General features: G+C 33.2%; 1 protein-coding gene across 2 annotated transcripts; it reads left to right on the top strand.

Moving 5' to 3' along the window:
- The first annotated feature begins 747 nt into the window (after nt 1–747).
- LOC111505972 (endoribonuclease Arlr) lies at nt 748–17,079 on the top strand. Of its 2 annotated transcripts, none has more exons than XM_023160889.2 (5): nt 748–1,045; nt 8,533–9,202; nt 9,947–10,143; nt 16,483–16,715; nt 16,764–17,079. In XM_023160889.2, the coding sequence occupies exons 1-5, from the start codon at nt 976–978 to the stop codon at nt 16,995–16,997; spliced, it is 1,404 nt and encodes a 467-aa protein (XP_023016657.1). In that variant the 5' UTR covers nt 748–975; the 3' UTR covers nt 16,998–17,079. The 2 variants fall into 2 exon arrangements, with proteins under 2 accessions (XP_023016657.1, XP_023016658.1); XM_023160890.2 differs by having other exon boundaries at nt 749–1,045; nt 9,001–9,202.
- Nucleotides 17,080–17,149: the final 70 nt, after the last annotated feature.

The raw sequence follows: 17,149 nt of genomic DNA, 5'->3' as shown, positions 1-17,149 counted from the left end.
AGTCTGATGCACACAAACGTCCTCTTTCTCTCTGTTCTTTGTTTTTGCTTCCATTCAAGCGCATTTTAATGAAACTATGACAAACAAGAATAGAATCAATCCTTGACAGATGTAAACAATATTCAGAGATGAGAAATAATTGTTTTTTCAGTCTTTTCAACTTTTTATCATTGTATTCAGAATGCAATAGATTAGATAAAATTGCTAATACATACACAGCATTTTATATATTTACTCGTCTGTAACGAAATATTTACTATAAACACATATACATTTGTTAATTGATCCACCGATTGTGATATTATTATTTTACTAGTTTCTGATTTTTGACAAAGCATAGAAACATTTTTTGAATCATAATTTTCACACTAACTCACTGTACCTTTTGGATTTGAGTTACCTTTTACATTTCTGTGAAATACTATTTTCAATAGGTGGATATAACACATTATACTTGAATTTTTATGACTGAGGTACGGCAATAGCGAATGTTTTCCTAGAGTTTAATGTTCGAATTCCTAGATGTCGCTGTGTGGTCCTCCATGTTTAAAAAATTAGTCAAATTCTTTATTTATGTAATGAAAAATTGTCTGCAGACGTCATTTCAACAAAGCAATCACAAATAATATTTTTTCAGTCTGCTAATCTTTGGTAAAAAAAATGTAAAATTTGCAGCAAGTACCAATAAAACGTCACCTACCTACTTGTCATGTCAGTAGTCACATGTAATTATGTAATAAGAAAGTGCATTTTCACTTTCTCTTTCTAGACATCCACTCAGGCATATGATCTTGGTTATATTTTTTAATATTATATGAATTGTCTGATAAGTCGTTTAATATTAAAACTGTGACCCCCAGGTCAACTGACCCAGATTATTTTTGACAACTTCAGTTTCAGTCGATGTTTTAAGGGTCATGAACACTCTGACCTAGCAATTTTTGTTTTATTGATTTGTGCCATCTCGAAGTAGACATGAATCTATCGTCTTTTCTAATTCATTTTGTTATATTTATGATATCTGCCTTATTTGGAGATGTTCTGTGTAAGTATATTTTCATGCATATTAACAACTCATTGAATAATAAATAACATGATGAAAAACTAGTATTAATGCAGTGGCGTACTTAAGTTTTCAATGTAGTTGAGGGGTTCGCCAAAAAGTAATGAAATATTACCCCCACTCCTCCAATGAAAATTTCATTTTGTGCTTTTCTTTTTCCGAAATGTTTTAGTGTTACAAATGTGTAGGTGTCTAACTTAACACCAACAAATGAAGACCAATAGCACTGGACTTGTGAGTGTTACCCCTGGCTTTGATAAATATACATGCGAAACAACCTATTTATTGAAAAGTATTTGGCGTTATGTGTTATGTTCGAGTTGTTGGTTCGTGGTTAATTATCATTTGTGTGGTATTTCTAAATGTTTACTGAAAGGATCTTTCTAAATTTAGAAATGAATGTAACTTGAAAAGGTCAAATTACCTCAGACTTTGAAGGTCTTTATTTTTATTTGAAAATGAAATGAAAAAGGATTAATAAAATAAGAAGCTCTTTTACTTATGATCTTATGATGTACTGTTTGGAACCTTTGGTGTAGTAATGAATATTACTGGAGTTTTTTCCCAACACCAAATCGTTATTTTTTTTATTTTTACACCTCGGCACGTGTTTCGATCACCAAGTGATCATCTTCAAGAGGAAGATGTTTTATCTTCCTCTTGAAGATGATCACTTGGTGATCGAAACACGTGTCGAGGTGTAAAAATAAAAAAATGACAATTTGGTGTTGGGAAAAAACTCCAGTAATATTCAAGAAGCTCTTTCTATATAATAAAATGATAAAATTAATCAATATTTAGGAACATCTCTAAAAAGAAACTTGTATTCATCTGAAAAATAAGTTTTAAATTAGTTTGAATCCGTCAATTTATTACATTACATAATTGACATCTAGAACTCATTGTGTATTAAAGGGGTGCATAAAATAACATAGGTCACCATCTTGGAATTCAGAATGACGCCATTTAATTTTTCGAATTTGTTTTTATCTCTAATACCTCTAGCATATACGAATAGAAAGATGATATTTTTAATATTAAAACGAATCAAAATATGCCACATATCAATTATTTGTAAGAATCTAATATACCAATCGACTTTTTAAAAAAAGCAAACAGCTAGGGATCCGATTTCAACTAAAATATTTTTTATGTTAGACAAGGCTGGCCAAATATATGTCCATACGCGAAATTTGAAACCATTTTTTTTCAAATGAGAGGTTACGGTGGAATGTGAATTTTTAATGTGGTGATGAAGAATTATTATAACAAAGAAATTTCAGTAAAATCTTTTAAGAGAACTGCATAGTAAGGATATGGGAGTGGTTAAAATGAATTCTTTAGCTCGTTCGTATATATGGCCAGAAAAAGCTTGGCTATACATGCCGATTTTTTGGGCGGATAGCAAATTAAACTATTACAAGTTTTCGAGACCTATTTTCTAGATTCAGGTTGCCAATTGAAATTTGTACATATTACTTTTTGATCGGAACAGTTTAAACAATTTTTGCGAGAAAGTGGGGCTTAGTATAACGTGTGGTCAAAATAAAAAAAACACTTATGACAAAAGTGTATGAGGATTCAAACTTGGATACACATTTAATCATACACCGGCGTTTATTATATTATAGGAATACACCTCATATCTCCACAGAACAAATTCCTTCAAAAATTTCATTTGGTCGTAACCTTTGTACAAAATTTGATCCCTTATTAGCGTCAATTTATTGTTACCCAAGATCACATGTTTTCCAAGATAAAATGGTGCGCGGGAAATATAAAAGAAATTCTTGGCCGAAGAACTTACATAATAAAATTAGATAATGGAATGAAATGGAAATGCCATATTGACCAGATTGAACCGAACTATTTGAAGGATAGTAAAGATTATATTTCAGTCATTCCATGATCTGATTTGATAAATAAGGTGAATGAGAAAAATGAAATGATACCAGACAAGTGTGTGTAACTTCTGATGGTGGTTTTTCAGACTTCACAGTTATATCAAACCGCCAGATCGTTATGTAGCTTACATATACTGTAGCTTATGTAGCTTAAATATGCAAAATTTTTACTTGTAAGCTGACGTTTTGGATAAATTAAGATTTTCATTGATTCAATTGGGGATGTTTTGTGTTTGAGAATAAATATTATTCAGTATCAGGCAATATCAGAAGTACGGAACTGATCATTGTAAAAAGTTTTTAGTGCGCAAAAAATTGTACGTGATTGAGGTAGTTCACTGAATATAGTCGTAAATAGAAGTACTTAATGTATTTTATTTCTATCTTTTCAGAAAACCCTATGATTTGAAAGGTACCTTTATTGTGGGGGAGCAAAAACAAACTAGTCAGACATATTGAGCGGTTCACCATATTGGATTAAGAGTGACCTCATGTTATTTTTTGTATTCTTTTCAGCAAACCCCGCATAGAATGCTCAATCAGTTGAAAATAAGTGCTTCAAATTTCACTTGCAGTATTTGACCTAAATTGTCATACATATAGATACAAAGGCGCTGAATGATAGCTTGTTATTATGAATGCACAACATAGAAGTTCAAGACTTTAGAGCTTGGGACTCTCGATACTATAACCAGACGTAGACCAGTTGACAATATTTTCAATTTTATACTAGAAACTTCTTCTAAACTTTCATTGGAAATCAATTGTGAACCAATGTGAAAGTCCAGTAGAATTATTGTTTTTGAAATAATTTATCAACTAGGTATGGCTAATATAAAAAACTGTTCAAAAATTTCCAAATGTATATAATATTATCTGAACTTACAAATTCTTGAATAATTTCTGAACTATTATAGTTATGAAATCAGAAGTCGAAAATTTTTTGTAGTGCTCTTTATGACGCACAATATTTTTTGTAATGTAAACATTTGCATATCTGTACTAGTTTCGGAATTACAGGAAAAATGTAATGAATTATTTTGTTTGTCTTCTTGTGGCAAACAAAAAACGTTCTAAGAGATTTTTCCAATATTGTCAGTTGTCGAACACACACATTCACAAATTCTCAAATAATTTCTGAGCTAATACTAAGTTATGAAAAAAAAGTTGCAATACTTTTTTTAGTACCTTCCGAAACGCACAATATCTGTAATGTGAAAAATTTGAATTGCGGTAGTTTCAGAATTATGGATGGAATGTATTATCACACCGATACACCGGTTTCTGAGTACTAGCTCCTCCAGATATTTGATTTATGGTACGGGCATATACCTTCATGAGCCGCACTTTTCACAATATTTAGCCCAAGTGACAGCCTTGAATCCAGCCTACTGCGTTCCCGCGAAAAGGGCAAATTCTCGATATTCTACTTTCCGTTGATCATACCGAAAACTGAATTTCAATTAATGGTTCCAAGTAAGAAGCTACGACAATAATGAATTCGTTATAATGTGAGAATAAGAATGAAAAATCTAATATTAATTATGAGTATATTCAAATTTTGATTATTAGTTACTAAAAAGTACAGAGACATCGGTCGAAATTAAATGACAAAGAAATGAATTCAACACTCACAATCGGAACGTCCTGAGTTCGATCTCAAACTCGAACATATTTTTTTTCGAAATAATTTATCTAGTTGAAGCTGGGATGATTCTACAACGTTACATGATTGACGGACTGTGAATAGCCATGATGCTTCCTAGGTGGCTCGGAGAGTTATTAATATTACCTTCCCAGGACACGAGGCTAATGACCAATGCAGTCGATGCCGATGACACCCAAGAAAAAAAATAGTAAAAAACAGTCCAACTGATGAAGCTATCGTGATGAACTATTATCATGGATAGTGTTGAATATTACTGGAGTTTTTTTCCCAAAACTCCAATAATATTCATTACTACACCAAAGGTTCCAAACAGTGCATCACAAGTTCCAAATATTATCTCTCTCAACTGGCCCGCCCTCAATTCTGATACATTTTTCAATTCTTTTTCTATTATTAATGGTCACTCGTCTAAGTTCTGGAATACTTATTTCACATCAGGTAAATTCGTAACCAATCATATTCTACAGGAAATTGAAAAATTCCTCAAAATTGGAGACAAGCTAGTAAAGGAGATTGAATTCGATAAAATAACAATTTTCAATTTTAGTTATTTCAATATATTTATTTCATTGATTTTGACTAATTCATAATTTTTGTAGCTTCTTATTTGGAACTATTTATTGAAAATCAGGTTTGAATACGAAAATTTCAAAAAAAATCAAAATTCGAATTTTGCGTTGGGGTGTCTTCATTTTATGTGTGTCACACTGTATACGAACTGAATATGGAACACTATTTTTTGTTATTCAAGCTTTCGGAAAATTATGTTTTCTTTTTCAAGAAATTTGGCAACAATAAAAATGGAAGCAAACTATAAATGAATGAAATTATAAAGGAAACTCAACGCAACAGAGTTAGATTGATGAAAAAACATTGGCATTTACAAATAATATAAAATTTGATACATGAAATATGCAAAAAGAAAATGTAGAGGGGATCGGTACTCCAATATATGCCACTTCACTAACCTATGTAAAACGATAAATCCACTTCTAGAGAATTTGGTCATTTAACTATATAGACACAATTTTTCCACATTCTCGAGATCATCAAAAAGTGTTATGATTGTATAGTTCACAATAGTTTCCAAAACAATGTTCCTCTTAATCATTCATCAAAAGATACCTACTCTGGCCCAGAAGATTTAGATTTTTTGCTTTTTTAACTTCTCTAGAGGATGCAGGGTGAACCCGTGTCCGCACCTATATGCCCTAGGGCTGGGAGCACGAAAATCGCGACGGCGGCGGAGCGATGGCGAACGCGGGGCAGCGATGAAGAGAAGTATCTTGCGTGTATCTTACGTGTATCGATAAAGAGAAGTATCTTCGGTCGGTCAGTCGTGCTGGAATAGATTTTTGAGCAACATGTCACGTTATCGTAACACAAGTTTACGTCGAAGAGAACTATTGAAGCCGATTCTGCTAATGAGAACGTATTTATTATTACCTAGAGATGGTGTTCATTCAATAAATGAAGAAAGAAGTAATTTTTGCGAATTTTGTACCCTTTATTACGAGCTGAGGTGAACATTTTTACTTTTTCCTTGATCAGGTTTTGACAAAATACTCTCGTTTCGACCTATACTAAAACTCGCGTCACCTATACTTAAACTGACCATTTTTTTGTCAACTCAAAACGGGACGTCCATATATAACATACCTATGTATATATGTATGTATGTTCCATACAGTATGGACCATACTCAATTCTGTATGGACTCATTAAAGCACCTTTTAATATTAATAATAATAATTCGTCTTCATTATTTCCAATATTAGGTAATTAACAGTTTAATACAAAAAAATTTATTACAGGAAACTAAAAGGCGAAGTTCAGTTTATTTTTATCTGAGGGCGATAAAAATAACTTCTTCTTCCACTTAACCTGGACACTGGTTAATGTGACAGTAAACAAATTATATGCAAAATATTATATTTCTAGTCGTATTCATATTTTTCGAAGGAACAAATTTGCTTCAATAAATATGGTGATGATTTTAAATAAGAGTGAAATTCTTGGCACGTTTTTTCATATTGATATTAGTTATCAACATCGCCTTCAGAACTGAAACCTGCAAGTGATTTTTTTCAGACGTCCACAATTTATTCATTAAAGAAAATATTCTCTCTACTCAAGCATTTGTACCAGGTAGACATAAAATATATTCAATTAAAATACAAAAATTTTCATGTTGCAGATTGTTGGTGCGAAAGTGTTTGAATACTTCCACCCAACAAGTTTCTGTGTGAAGTTCTATATTATTCCAGTGTGTAATTTTTTGTGGAGTGACGTAGTTTACAATTAATGAAAATTCGTCAAATACTTCTGTATCTTTAGTACTCTCAATATATCCCTTTTCAATCAATACATCCAATGCTTTTTGTACATCTTCCCATGCAGGTACCTTTCTTAAATCTGCCCAATAAAATATCTCCATTTCCATCTCCAAAAAAGTTAGTCTATTCTTCCAAATATTCACGACTTGTTTTATAAAATTCTGTTCTTTCAGTTTTATGATTTTATGTTACGAACAGTAAATGGAAGAAACTGATTGGTTTCTTTCTTAATCAAATTCTAAATGAGTTAATTGATTTCTTTTGCAGCGTCATTCGCCGATACAGTTTGACCTTCAACCTTCAAAACAGCTTGGCGAAAACTTGCTGACTGACCTTGTAAAAAACAAAGCCATAAAACAAATGTAGAATCTTCAAAAAAGTCTTTTATTGATTTGGGACATCTTTAACGTCTGGTACATTTTCAAAATTCTCTCCAAAGCAGGCATCAGCGCAAGCTAGCGAGATTTGCTGTAGCCGAGCATTTGGTGATGTTCTATTTCAGCTTCAGCGCAAAATTCCTTCAGAGCTTCAACTCCAACCGTATAAATATAAAAAAGTTAATATATTTTTACAATAATGCTTTCGTAATGTGAAAGTAGGCCGTCTGCAGCAGATTTTATAGCATTATACGTATAATGCCTTATATTATATGGCCTCCACATCCGATACCTATCAACGGTTTTTTAGAGATGATTTTAGAAAACGGAACTATTTCACGTCCCAGATCATTATTTGGGGACAACGGGACAGATGGTCGAATAAAGGGACAGATGGTCGAATAAAGGGACAGTCCCGTTCAAAACGGGACGTCTGGTCACTTTACATATACTGTAGATGTTCCGACACCGTTCCGCCGTCGCGCCACTTCGCCATTGCTCGGCCGTCGCCATTGTCGTGCCCTCGGCCTAGCAGCGGACCCGTAAATATCAACATATCAACAATAAAATATAGTCGTTTAGACGATGTGAACGCGAAGAATCACCTGCGAATCACCATTATTAACTGAAATGTTAAAAGGACCCGTACCATAGTGCGAACGCAGGTCCTCCCCACATCTGAAAACGCCCTCAAAAGCACATAATATGCATTGTCAACCAGTTAAAGAGTTGCAGAAATTAACGGTCAAAACCGGTGGTTGAAAACATCTGTAAGAAAAAGAGATTTATAAATTTGCAGGGATGTTTGAAAGTCGTTAACAATAATAACAACGAAAAATATTATTCAATAACTAAGAAATGTGGCATAATGTTTGTGAAACAAAAAACTAGAAACAAAGTACCTTGAAAAGAAAACAAATTTAAATACGTCACAAATTTTACATGATTCTTAACATTACATAGCAATTAGTTCAGCTACCAAAGTGGAATAGTACTTAATGCATGCCTAAACTCTGATCCTTATGGGTGTTCATATTTGAAAATCTTTATGTTGCACCGCTTCAATTTCATCAGGTTTTCTGACAATAGCTGTACTATTCATAAGCCTCATAAAAATCAGAGATATTTCTAAATTCATCCCTCATAGTTCATCCTTCAAATTTTCATAAATACTCTTCACTAGGTGGTGATATAACAGGTCAAATATCTCAAAATCCTTGGCATGCAAGGAATAATCATGGACCCATTATCGAACCGTACCTTGGAACGAATTCCAAATCCACGACACCTTGGCCGTCGCTTGGTCGTCATACCAACAGACAGAACGTTTTCCCAACCAACACCACCAAGGCTCCAATGTGGGTTCGCCCCAACAATGGACCAAATTGGGTTCGTAACACCCCTGTACCCCCACAAGGCACCAGTAACCGAGATTTATTAGGTGTCGTTAGTACTAAGCCAATGAATACCAACACAGTTTTTATAAATAACGAAAGGGGTGGTACAGCAGGAGGGGTAATAATTTCAAGTATACCCTCGGTTCCAAATACTCCATCCCACAACAGAAATACCATGCCAGTCCGTAGCAGTGATAGTATGCCGTTACGTGGACAGAACAACAATAATAGAGCGGGTGGTGTGATTTCCTCAGGGTCCATGGTGAAAGGAGCGATGAACAATGCGGAGAGACAAAACGGAGGAGAAACTAACCCTACCGAAGTTACCGACAACGAGCTGAGGGAGTTTGCCGAAGAGTTGCTCAATAAAGACATCAACAACGCTGCCGTGCATGTTACATTGAATTTACAAGGAATGACAACATCTAGATCTACTGTTGACCAAGCACCATTACCGTAAGTTTTGTGAACAACGTATTTACTCGCTAATTAAAATTTTCCCTTTTCATCTTTGGATGTAAGGCTAGATGGAATTGAGTCGTGAACTTCTTATCTCCGCAGGTTTCTACCTTGTTTTTTATTTGTGTTTTCACCATGCAATTATTTTTCTTCTGCTTTGTATTATTCACGTTTATTATTATGAATTATTCAAAATACCGCTATTTCTCACTATTGGAAGATAACATAGTGGTTATGTTTACAAAATGAGTAGTTTTGTTTGAAGACTACCAAAATATAAAACCTTGTATTCAAAAGTGCATAATTTTCCAGAAATCATACTATATTAGGTAAATGAATAGAAAAAATTCTCATATACTATCAAACAATCCGCCAACAAGCACTGTGGAATGTTCTTCTGGCAATCTTCGCATATGAAAATCTGATGAGAATTTCCTGTCCAGCACATTGTCTCCTTACTTTTAAGCATCCTTAGTAATACTGTGAAATATCCAGGATTCAAGAGATTGTGATTGCCACCGCAAAGAAGAAAAGGAATTCAGAGTTAGGTTTAATGTTTCTTTTGGGTATGAGCTGATATTTTTTATATAATTCAGCCTTCGAGTCATTTAAACTTCCTTTTCAGTTTCATGACTTCTACACAATCCACACAATCTTCTGAGTGGCCGCTGTCTCATGAAACGTTCTGAAATCTCAAAGTAATGCCAAAATTTAAACTTGTAACGACTTCAACATTTTCAGATTGCTTTCCATTAATCAAGCAGCTTATTCTATACCATCTATATCGAAAATGATGCTTCTATACAACAATTACATTTTGAAAGCAAACGAAAATGAAGTGTACACTGCCCAAGAAAAAGCCGAAGAAAACGATCTGCTCGATACGATTTTATCTACCCCTGTTATGCAGCATGCAAGGAATTTCTTGATAAAGAAAGGTAGGTTAGGAATATGGAAACATTTCGTAAACTGACTTTTAAATACTTCGTGGACGATTTTTTTCGGTGTAATACATCATTGAAACCATCAAAGTTTACATCTGAAAGTAGCAACTTGAATTGAGTACAAAAAGCCTTTCACGACCAAGGTTCATCTCAAAGTAAATAAAACATTTTCAAAGTTAAATTGAAGTAATCAAATATAGATTTTCAATACCAAAGAGGCTCTAGTAAAATAGAATAATTACGATGCTATTTTCTAAAACCTAACACAAACTTTTATCTGAACGTTTTTTGGGGAAGTGCATACGGGTTTTCATTACTTGTTTGATAATTTTTTTCCAGAGGAATGAAAAACCGTAAATGCTAGGAATAACTAACACGGTATATTCATTTTACTGTATTTACCGAACAATAGACAGGTGAATAGTAAATCAAGTAATTACTCCTAAAAATATTACGTCAGAAAAAGTGTCCTCTTTGAAAACAATAAAAAACCCAGACATCGACCATTAAATATATCAGATTTGTCTCATGAGACATCACCAGAAAAATTCCGAAGATTAAACGTTAAAATTTGAAAGAGAGATACTTGAATAATAAAGCTTATACAAATATCCGACTTCTTGTAACCTAGAAATAAAAGAGAAAAGAGTATTTAGTGAAAAAGGTAAAAGTGCTTAAAAATTAGAGACTATTCAAAATATATTTTAGTTAAATATACTTTGTATTTGAGTAACATTTTGGAATTGTTTCATTTAGTTATCGAGAAAATCATTTCGGGAGGATTTTAATCTTGATAATATAATCAGAAGACTTCATGGTTATGGAACAATGTTGATGAGATACATCAGTTATTTTATTATATAGTTTTGTGAAGTATTCAATATTTTTTGTTTTTTTTTCCGCATAATTCAAAAATAAACAAAGCTAAATCAATAGATAATTTGCTAAGGTGTAACAAAGAGCAAACTGAAAAGTTTGTCCCGAAAGGTTACTCTATACTATAAAATTTCCATTGTCTAATATTACATAAAATGATTTGAAATCCCTGAAACAACCATTACAGGAATTTCAAATAATTTTATATAATATTAGACAATGGAAGTCCGAACTGATGAAATTCATTATGAAAAATTGTCAATCACCTTCAAACAAATTTTAATAGATATTTGCTTTTTAAAAAAAAAACTAACGTTCTGGAAAGTAATTTCTTTTCGTTCTCAAAACCCAAAAATTCAACTTGTAAAAAGTATTTGAGATAATAACAGGTATATTTCTTTTACATTACAGACTTCAAATGAATAAAATGTACACATGTCATAAAACGTGAATTAGGTAATTGATTTAGATAAAGTCTGACTTTATCAATGTTTAGAATGTTCCATCTGTCTCATCAACAGATTCCACTTATGTCTCGCTTACGTCCACACAGTTATTTTTACCACTTTTCGTGGGTATTCACATTTTGTCTTAAATCGAGGAATTGCATCTTTTGATTTTCATGGAATTATTTTTCAGCAGCTTGACTGCATCAGCCTTTCTCAATTTCAAATCATTTCTAGAAACATGTGGATTCTTTTTCCGAAGGCATTTCAGGTTAGCTTCCCAAATTTCTGCTACCGCAGTTGTCGGTTGGTTTGTCAACCCACCAACAGTGACATAAAAACTTGGCAAGTTGACTTGGGTGTCACACCCATCGGTGGTTCCACTTACGTCTCGCTTGCGTTCACGCAGTTATTTTTATGAAGTACTTTGTGTCACTGATGTCACGTTCGTGATATGACGGCACGGTGAAGAGCAAATAAACGAATTTTTTTCATGTCTGAACTCTCCCAACACAAAATTCCAATTCCAAAGAACAATTGTTACTTGGATGTACTAATGTATAGATGTGAAGATAGGACATTGGGACATAAAGTATACAGAAAACTAAAGCACAGAGACAGGTATCTGAATAAGAAATCCAACCACCAGTCTCGTCAAAAGAGGGAGGTAGTTGCGACAGCCCGACGCATCTGTAAACCTGAGAGTCTCCCCGAGGAACTCAGTTATTTGAAAAATGCTTTCAAAGAGAATGGGTACGGCGAAGCCGATTTCGAGCGGGCAATACGATCCAGAAAAGAGAATACCAAGGCTACTTCAAATAAGCATGTCAGTGAAAAAGCTCTCCTGCCATACGTGAATAATGTTACCGACGTTTAGCTAAAGTTAACTAAGGGGGTTTACCGGATCCCGTTCAGCTGTGGATCAGTCTACATTGGGATGACAGACAGAGGTATAAGTACCCAGATCTCTGAACACAGAAAAAATCCCGCTGGGGCATACCGATAAATCAGCAATAGCGAAACATGTACTTGGGAGAGGTATCAACATTATCGCGTTTGAAGAGACCTAAATCCTCGATAGAACTTGAAGTTGCTATTCTAGGGAGGCAATAGAAATTCAGAAACATAGGAATGATTTTAAAAGAAAGGACAAGGGAATCAAAGGAAGTAAAATATGGCTACCTGCATTTAATTGCTCTTGTACCAGTACCAACAGAATAAATTGGAGGACTTGTACCAATACCTGCTTTGAAGACAACCAAAACCCTTCATCCTTTGCTTCATCACATTTGATATGTTCACCTCAGACGTATACGAAATGTCAGGCATAAAAAACTGCAGACCAATTGAACATTCTGATTTGGCCTGCATGTTTCCAGAGAAGTGCCACTCGTACACTTCCTCATTGACACAAATGCTAAATGGTTCAAGATATAATCTTAGGTTTTCGTAGCCGAAGTCACGATTAGAGAAAATAAAATCCTCCCAGGTAGACCGTGTTCGGATGAAACTTTTATTACCAAACGTTTCGTCTGCTACTGTGGTATGTGCGCCGAGAGGACGAAGGTTATATCTCAAAGTCTCAGCAAAGACTGACTGTTTTGTTTTACCACCTGTACTCATATTTTGGATAGGAATATGTGGTAAATATTGATTTCAAAAAGACATGTATCTATACAATTGAAAACAAGATCACACATTTATTAAATAATGCACACGAAATAATAAACAATAGGATGGTTATTGATTTCGACATTCGTATAAGTATTCTGAGATTCATATAATGGATTGGCTTTTCTGAAAACAAGTTCATCAAATCAGATTTGAAGACCAAGTGTAGTAGTTCTGACATTGTCACAAGTTTGTGTCAATTGTCAATACTTCTATTTATTTCAGTCATAAATAATAAGGTATTTTTTATGAGAATGTGCTGCACCAAGACATCTATTTCGAACCTTATCATTATATAAAAAGTGGCATTTGTCAAATTTAATTATTAGCATGCGATGTTATAAGTATTACGTTGAAAGAAAGTTTTTGGCTTTCTACTACTCCATCTTGATACAAAAAAAGGATGTGGGAATCTTCCAAAGAAAGGAAGGAAATAATCAATTTGAAAATAACTAACTCTATACATGGATGTGTAGATCATGCAAAGAAGTAACTTTCAGACAAAAGCTGAAAGAAAGTCCTCCTGAAGATGGAGTAGTAGAAAGCCAAAAACTTTCTTTCCCAAAAATTAATAACTCCTAAAAATATAACCCCTTCAATTCAAATATTACGTTGACTTATTATAAAGTCCAAGATCCCAGAGCGATCAGACATAACTCATTTTCACATGGATGAAACCTTAGGTTCTCAGTAGCGTCTCATGTTCTTTGATTATCTATGTGCTTGTGGAGTTCGCCTTGTGATACCTTGGCAGGTACCAGGTAAGAAAGGCAAATAAAAACTTAACTTCATTTGGCTGATTATTATATATGTTTTGTAAAATATTATTCTAAAATAGTATAATAAGTGTAGAAAAGAGATTTGAAACTTTCCATGGTTTTTACCTCTTTTATTTGCAACTAACGTAACTGCAGTTTCATCCTATAAGGACATTTTCAAACTTATACATTAAACTAACAATGGTTTATTACATTAGCCTTGCACCCCTGTAGGTAATAATAGAAGTACTTGGCTTGATTGAGTACCTGAATTTACAATATTCAATGTGGATGTGCTTATTTGAAGACCGGTGAGTAAAGTAAATCGGTCTTCAAATTAGCACATCCACATTGTAAATTGTAAATTCAGGCCAAGCCAAGTACCTCTATTATTACCTACAGGGGTGCTATATAAAGGCTAATGTAATAAACCATTGTTAGTTTAATGTATAAGATTGAAAATGTCCTTATAGGATGAAACTGCAGTAACGTTAGTTACTAATAAAGTGGTAAAAAACATAGAAAGTTTCAATTCTCTTTTCTCATTATGATTTTCCATCAATTTATAATTAAGTGTCATAGTATAATAAATGGACCAACACTTTTGTCAGAAGCTCTAAAACTCCACGAAAAATAAATGAACTTAACTTTTTTTTACATGTCTGATTTTTAAATATGTTATTAAGGTAACCATTAAAATATTATATTTCAGTAGTCAAACAAATAGTAGTAATCAAACACCCCTTTAACTGAAGCGAAAGGATGAGCGCGAGCACTAAGCCCATGCGTCTCATAGTGAAATATTTAAATATTTTTAAAGTACTTACTGCTTTTGATTCAATACTTTTACATCTATTCAAATAAGACGAACTTCAACAATAAAGTAATCAACGATTAATATTTTATTAAATTAATCTATTGCTTATATTGGGACAAATGAATATATTCCGGGCAATTTTATTTGACTTGAAGTCAAAGTACAGTACCTGATTATTGAAGGGATTCACTAACGTCTCCTGGTAATTTTTCACCATTAAACCAATGAAAATGAAACTGTTTTTTTAAAGTTCAGGAGTTTAAATGGTAGGTTACTTTTGATTTAAATTGTTCCATATGCTAGCAATGGTGGTAAACTGCTAGCATCAACATTTTTAAATTTTTTTGGATTGAATTCTTCGTTAATATTAGATACTCTGTAATTAATTTATTGAAAACAACTTTTGTATATGCTTCTAATTGCATCAAAGCTTGCTGATATTAATGTTTCATCAATATATTGAATGGTATTTGTTTAGCTTTCTTAAAAAAGGCGGGATTGAAGTCACATTCAGTAAATGCATGAAATCCTGGCAAACTTTTACACAAGTTGGCCCAAGTGCCGGTAAACTTTTGTTACATTAATGTATCTTTGGTTATTTCCGTATAGTGCTCTCGCGCTATTCTCTTGGCTGAATAATTTTTGTGTTTAGAGGATGTTTGGTCACTACAATTTGCCTGACTAATGAAATATAACTTTGTAATAGTTACCTTAATAACATATTTAAAAATCAGACATGTGAAAATAAGTAATGTTCATTCAATTATTATGGAGATTCAAATCGTCTGACAAAAGTGTTGTTCTATGGAAAGGGTCTGACACCTATGATAAATTTGTTACCTAGTACCTAGCCAGGTGTCACAAGGCGAGCTCCACAAGCATATGTGAAAAAATAAGTTATGTCTGATGGCACTGGGATCTTACTCTTTCAGAATTGTGATGAATTTGAAACATGATTTTTGTGTGAGTATTTGAGCTAATAAGTGTATATGAAATAGGTACAGTAAACGGTATACAGAGTTATTGATTTTCATTTATAGGTAATGTTCAATGATTTGAGTTACGCTGAGATGAATTTACTGGCATAATTAATCCACCAATAGGAAATGAAGACACACTTCATTGGTCGATGTTGAGTTACAAGAGTTTTCACATACCCAACTGAAAGAATAGTTATTAATACGCGAAAGATACTTCATGGAATTACAGAAAGGGCCTACATGACGTGATGGAGTTTTTCATTTCTGATATAGATTTTTATTCCACTTCGAATTATTACTCTGAAATATTTCATTTCATATGAAATGATCATCAGCAAGCAATATATTTCTGGAATATTTTTGAGTTTCACTGCCTAATGAAATTTCAATATATTTCTTCACTAGATTCAGGATCCAAAGATGTAATATTGCTTGTTTAATAAAACTGACTAATATAGACTTATGATACACACCATCAAAATAATTTGTTTCGAAATTATTGCAATTCCAAAAGAATACTCTTTCAGAATCGATAATTTTCAACCCGAATGTTTATCATGTTTGTAAAAGTTATTGAAAACGATTTCATACTAAAAGTAGTGAAGGCTCTCAAGATGTATGAAATAAACTCCTTGCTAATAAAAACCCATCTACCGATTCAATAATATATTATTTATATTATAATGTCTATTCTTTTTTCATAAAAAATACTCAGTTACGTGGATAACGACACTGGTCTGTTTTATCTGCATGGAATCTCAAATCGTATAATTTATTATTTCAAGGAAAACTAGGCCGAGACCCTAAAGAATTCAAGGACCTGTTGCGCTTGATTTGGTTCAACATGTATTCAAGAGGTGGAGGTAGAATCGGCTCCAGTGGTTTTGAGCACGTCTTTCTAGCGGAAATTAAGAACAGTCAAGTGTCAGGGTTACACAACTGGATTTATTTCCATGAAGAGGAAAGGAAAAACAATGCTAATTATTTAGGATATATGAAGAAACTCGATTTGGGAAACGTAAGTACATGAATAATGTTTTCGTGATATAAATTTTCCTAATTGCAGAAAGGTGCCATAGTGAAGTATCACTTCAATTTTCACAACATCGATAAACCTGTTGGATCGATGTTCGTGGGTACTAGTCCAGAATTAGAAATGGCCATTTATTCGACTTGTTTCGTCTTGAGAGCTGATAGGATATGTCCTCTGAAAATGAACGGAAACCGGTTTGTTGTGAGGACTTACACTTATAGATATAGAGGGAAAAATATGATTGGTAGTGCCTTCCCAGAAGTTTGAATTCAACGTCATTTTATTATTTAAGACTTTCAAGGTCCTTATTAGTGATGTCTTATTGCACTATTATATTTTTTTACAATTATTTAATAATTTATTTTCTTCGCCCATTTCCATTTTACCTATATTTTCTTTGAGAGCCACGTTTGATCAAA

This window comes from Leptinotarsa decemlineata, unplaced genomic scaffold (assembly GCF_025532065.1).
Source record: "Leptinotarsa decemlineata unplaced genomic scaffold, Ldec_3_MD MMD2_tig00078422_RagTag_RagTag, whole genome shotgun sequence".
In the NCBI taxonomy this organism is placed as follows: Eukaryota; Metazoa; Arthropoda; class Insecta; order Coleoptera; family Chrysomelidae; genus Leptinotarsa; species Leptinotarsa decemlineata.
This window is presented reverse-complemented; position numbering and strand designations above follow the sequence as displayed.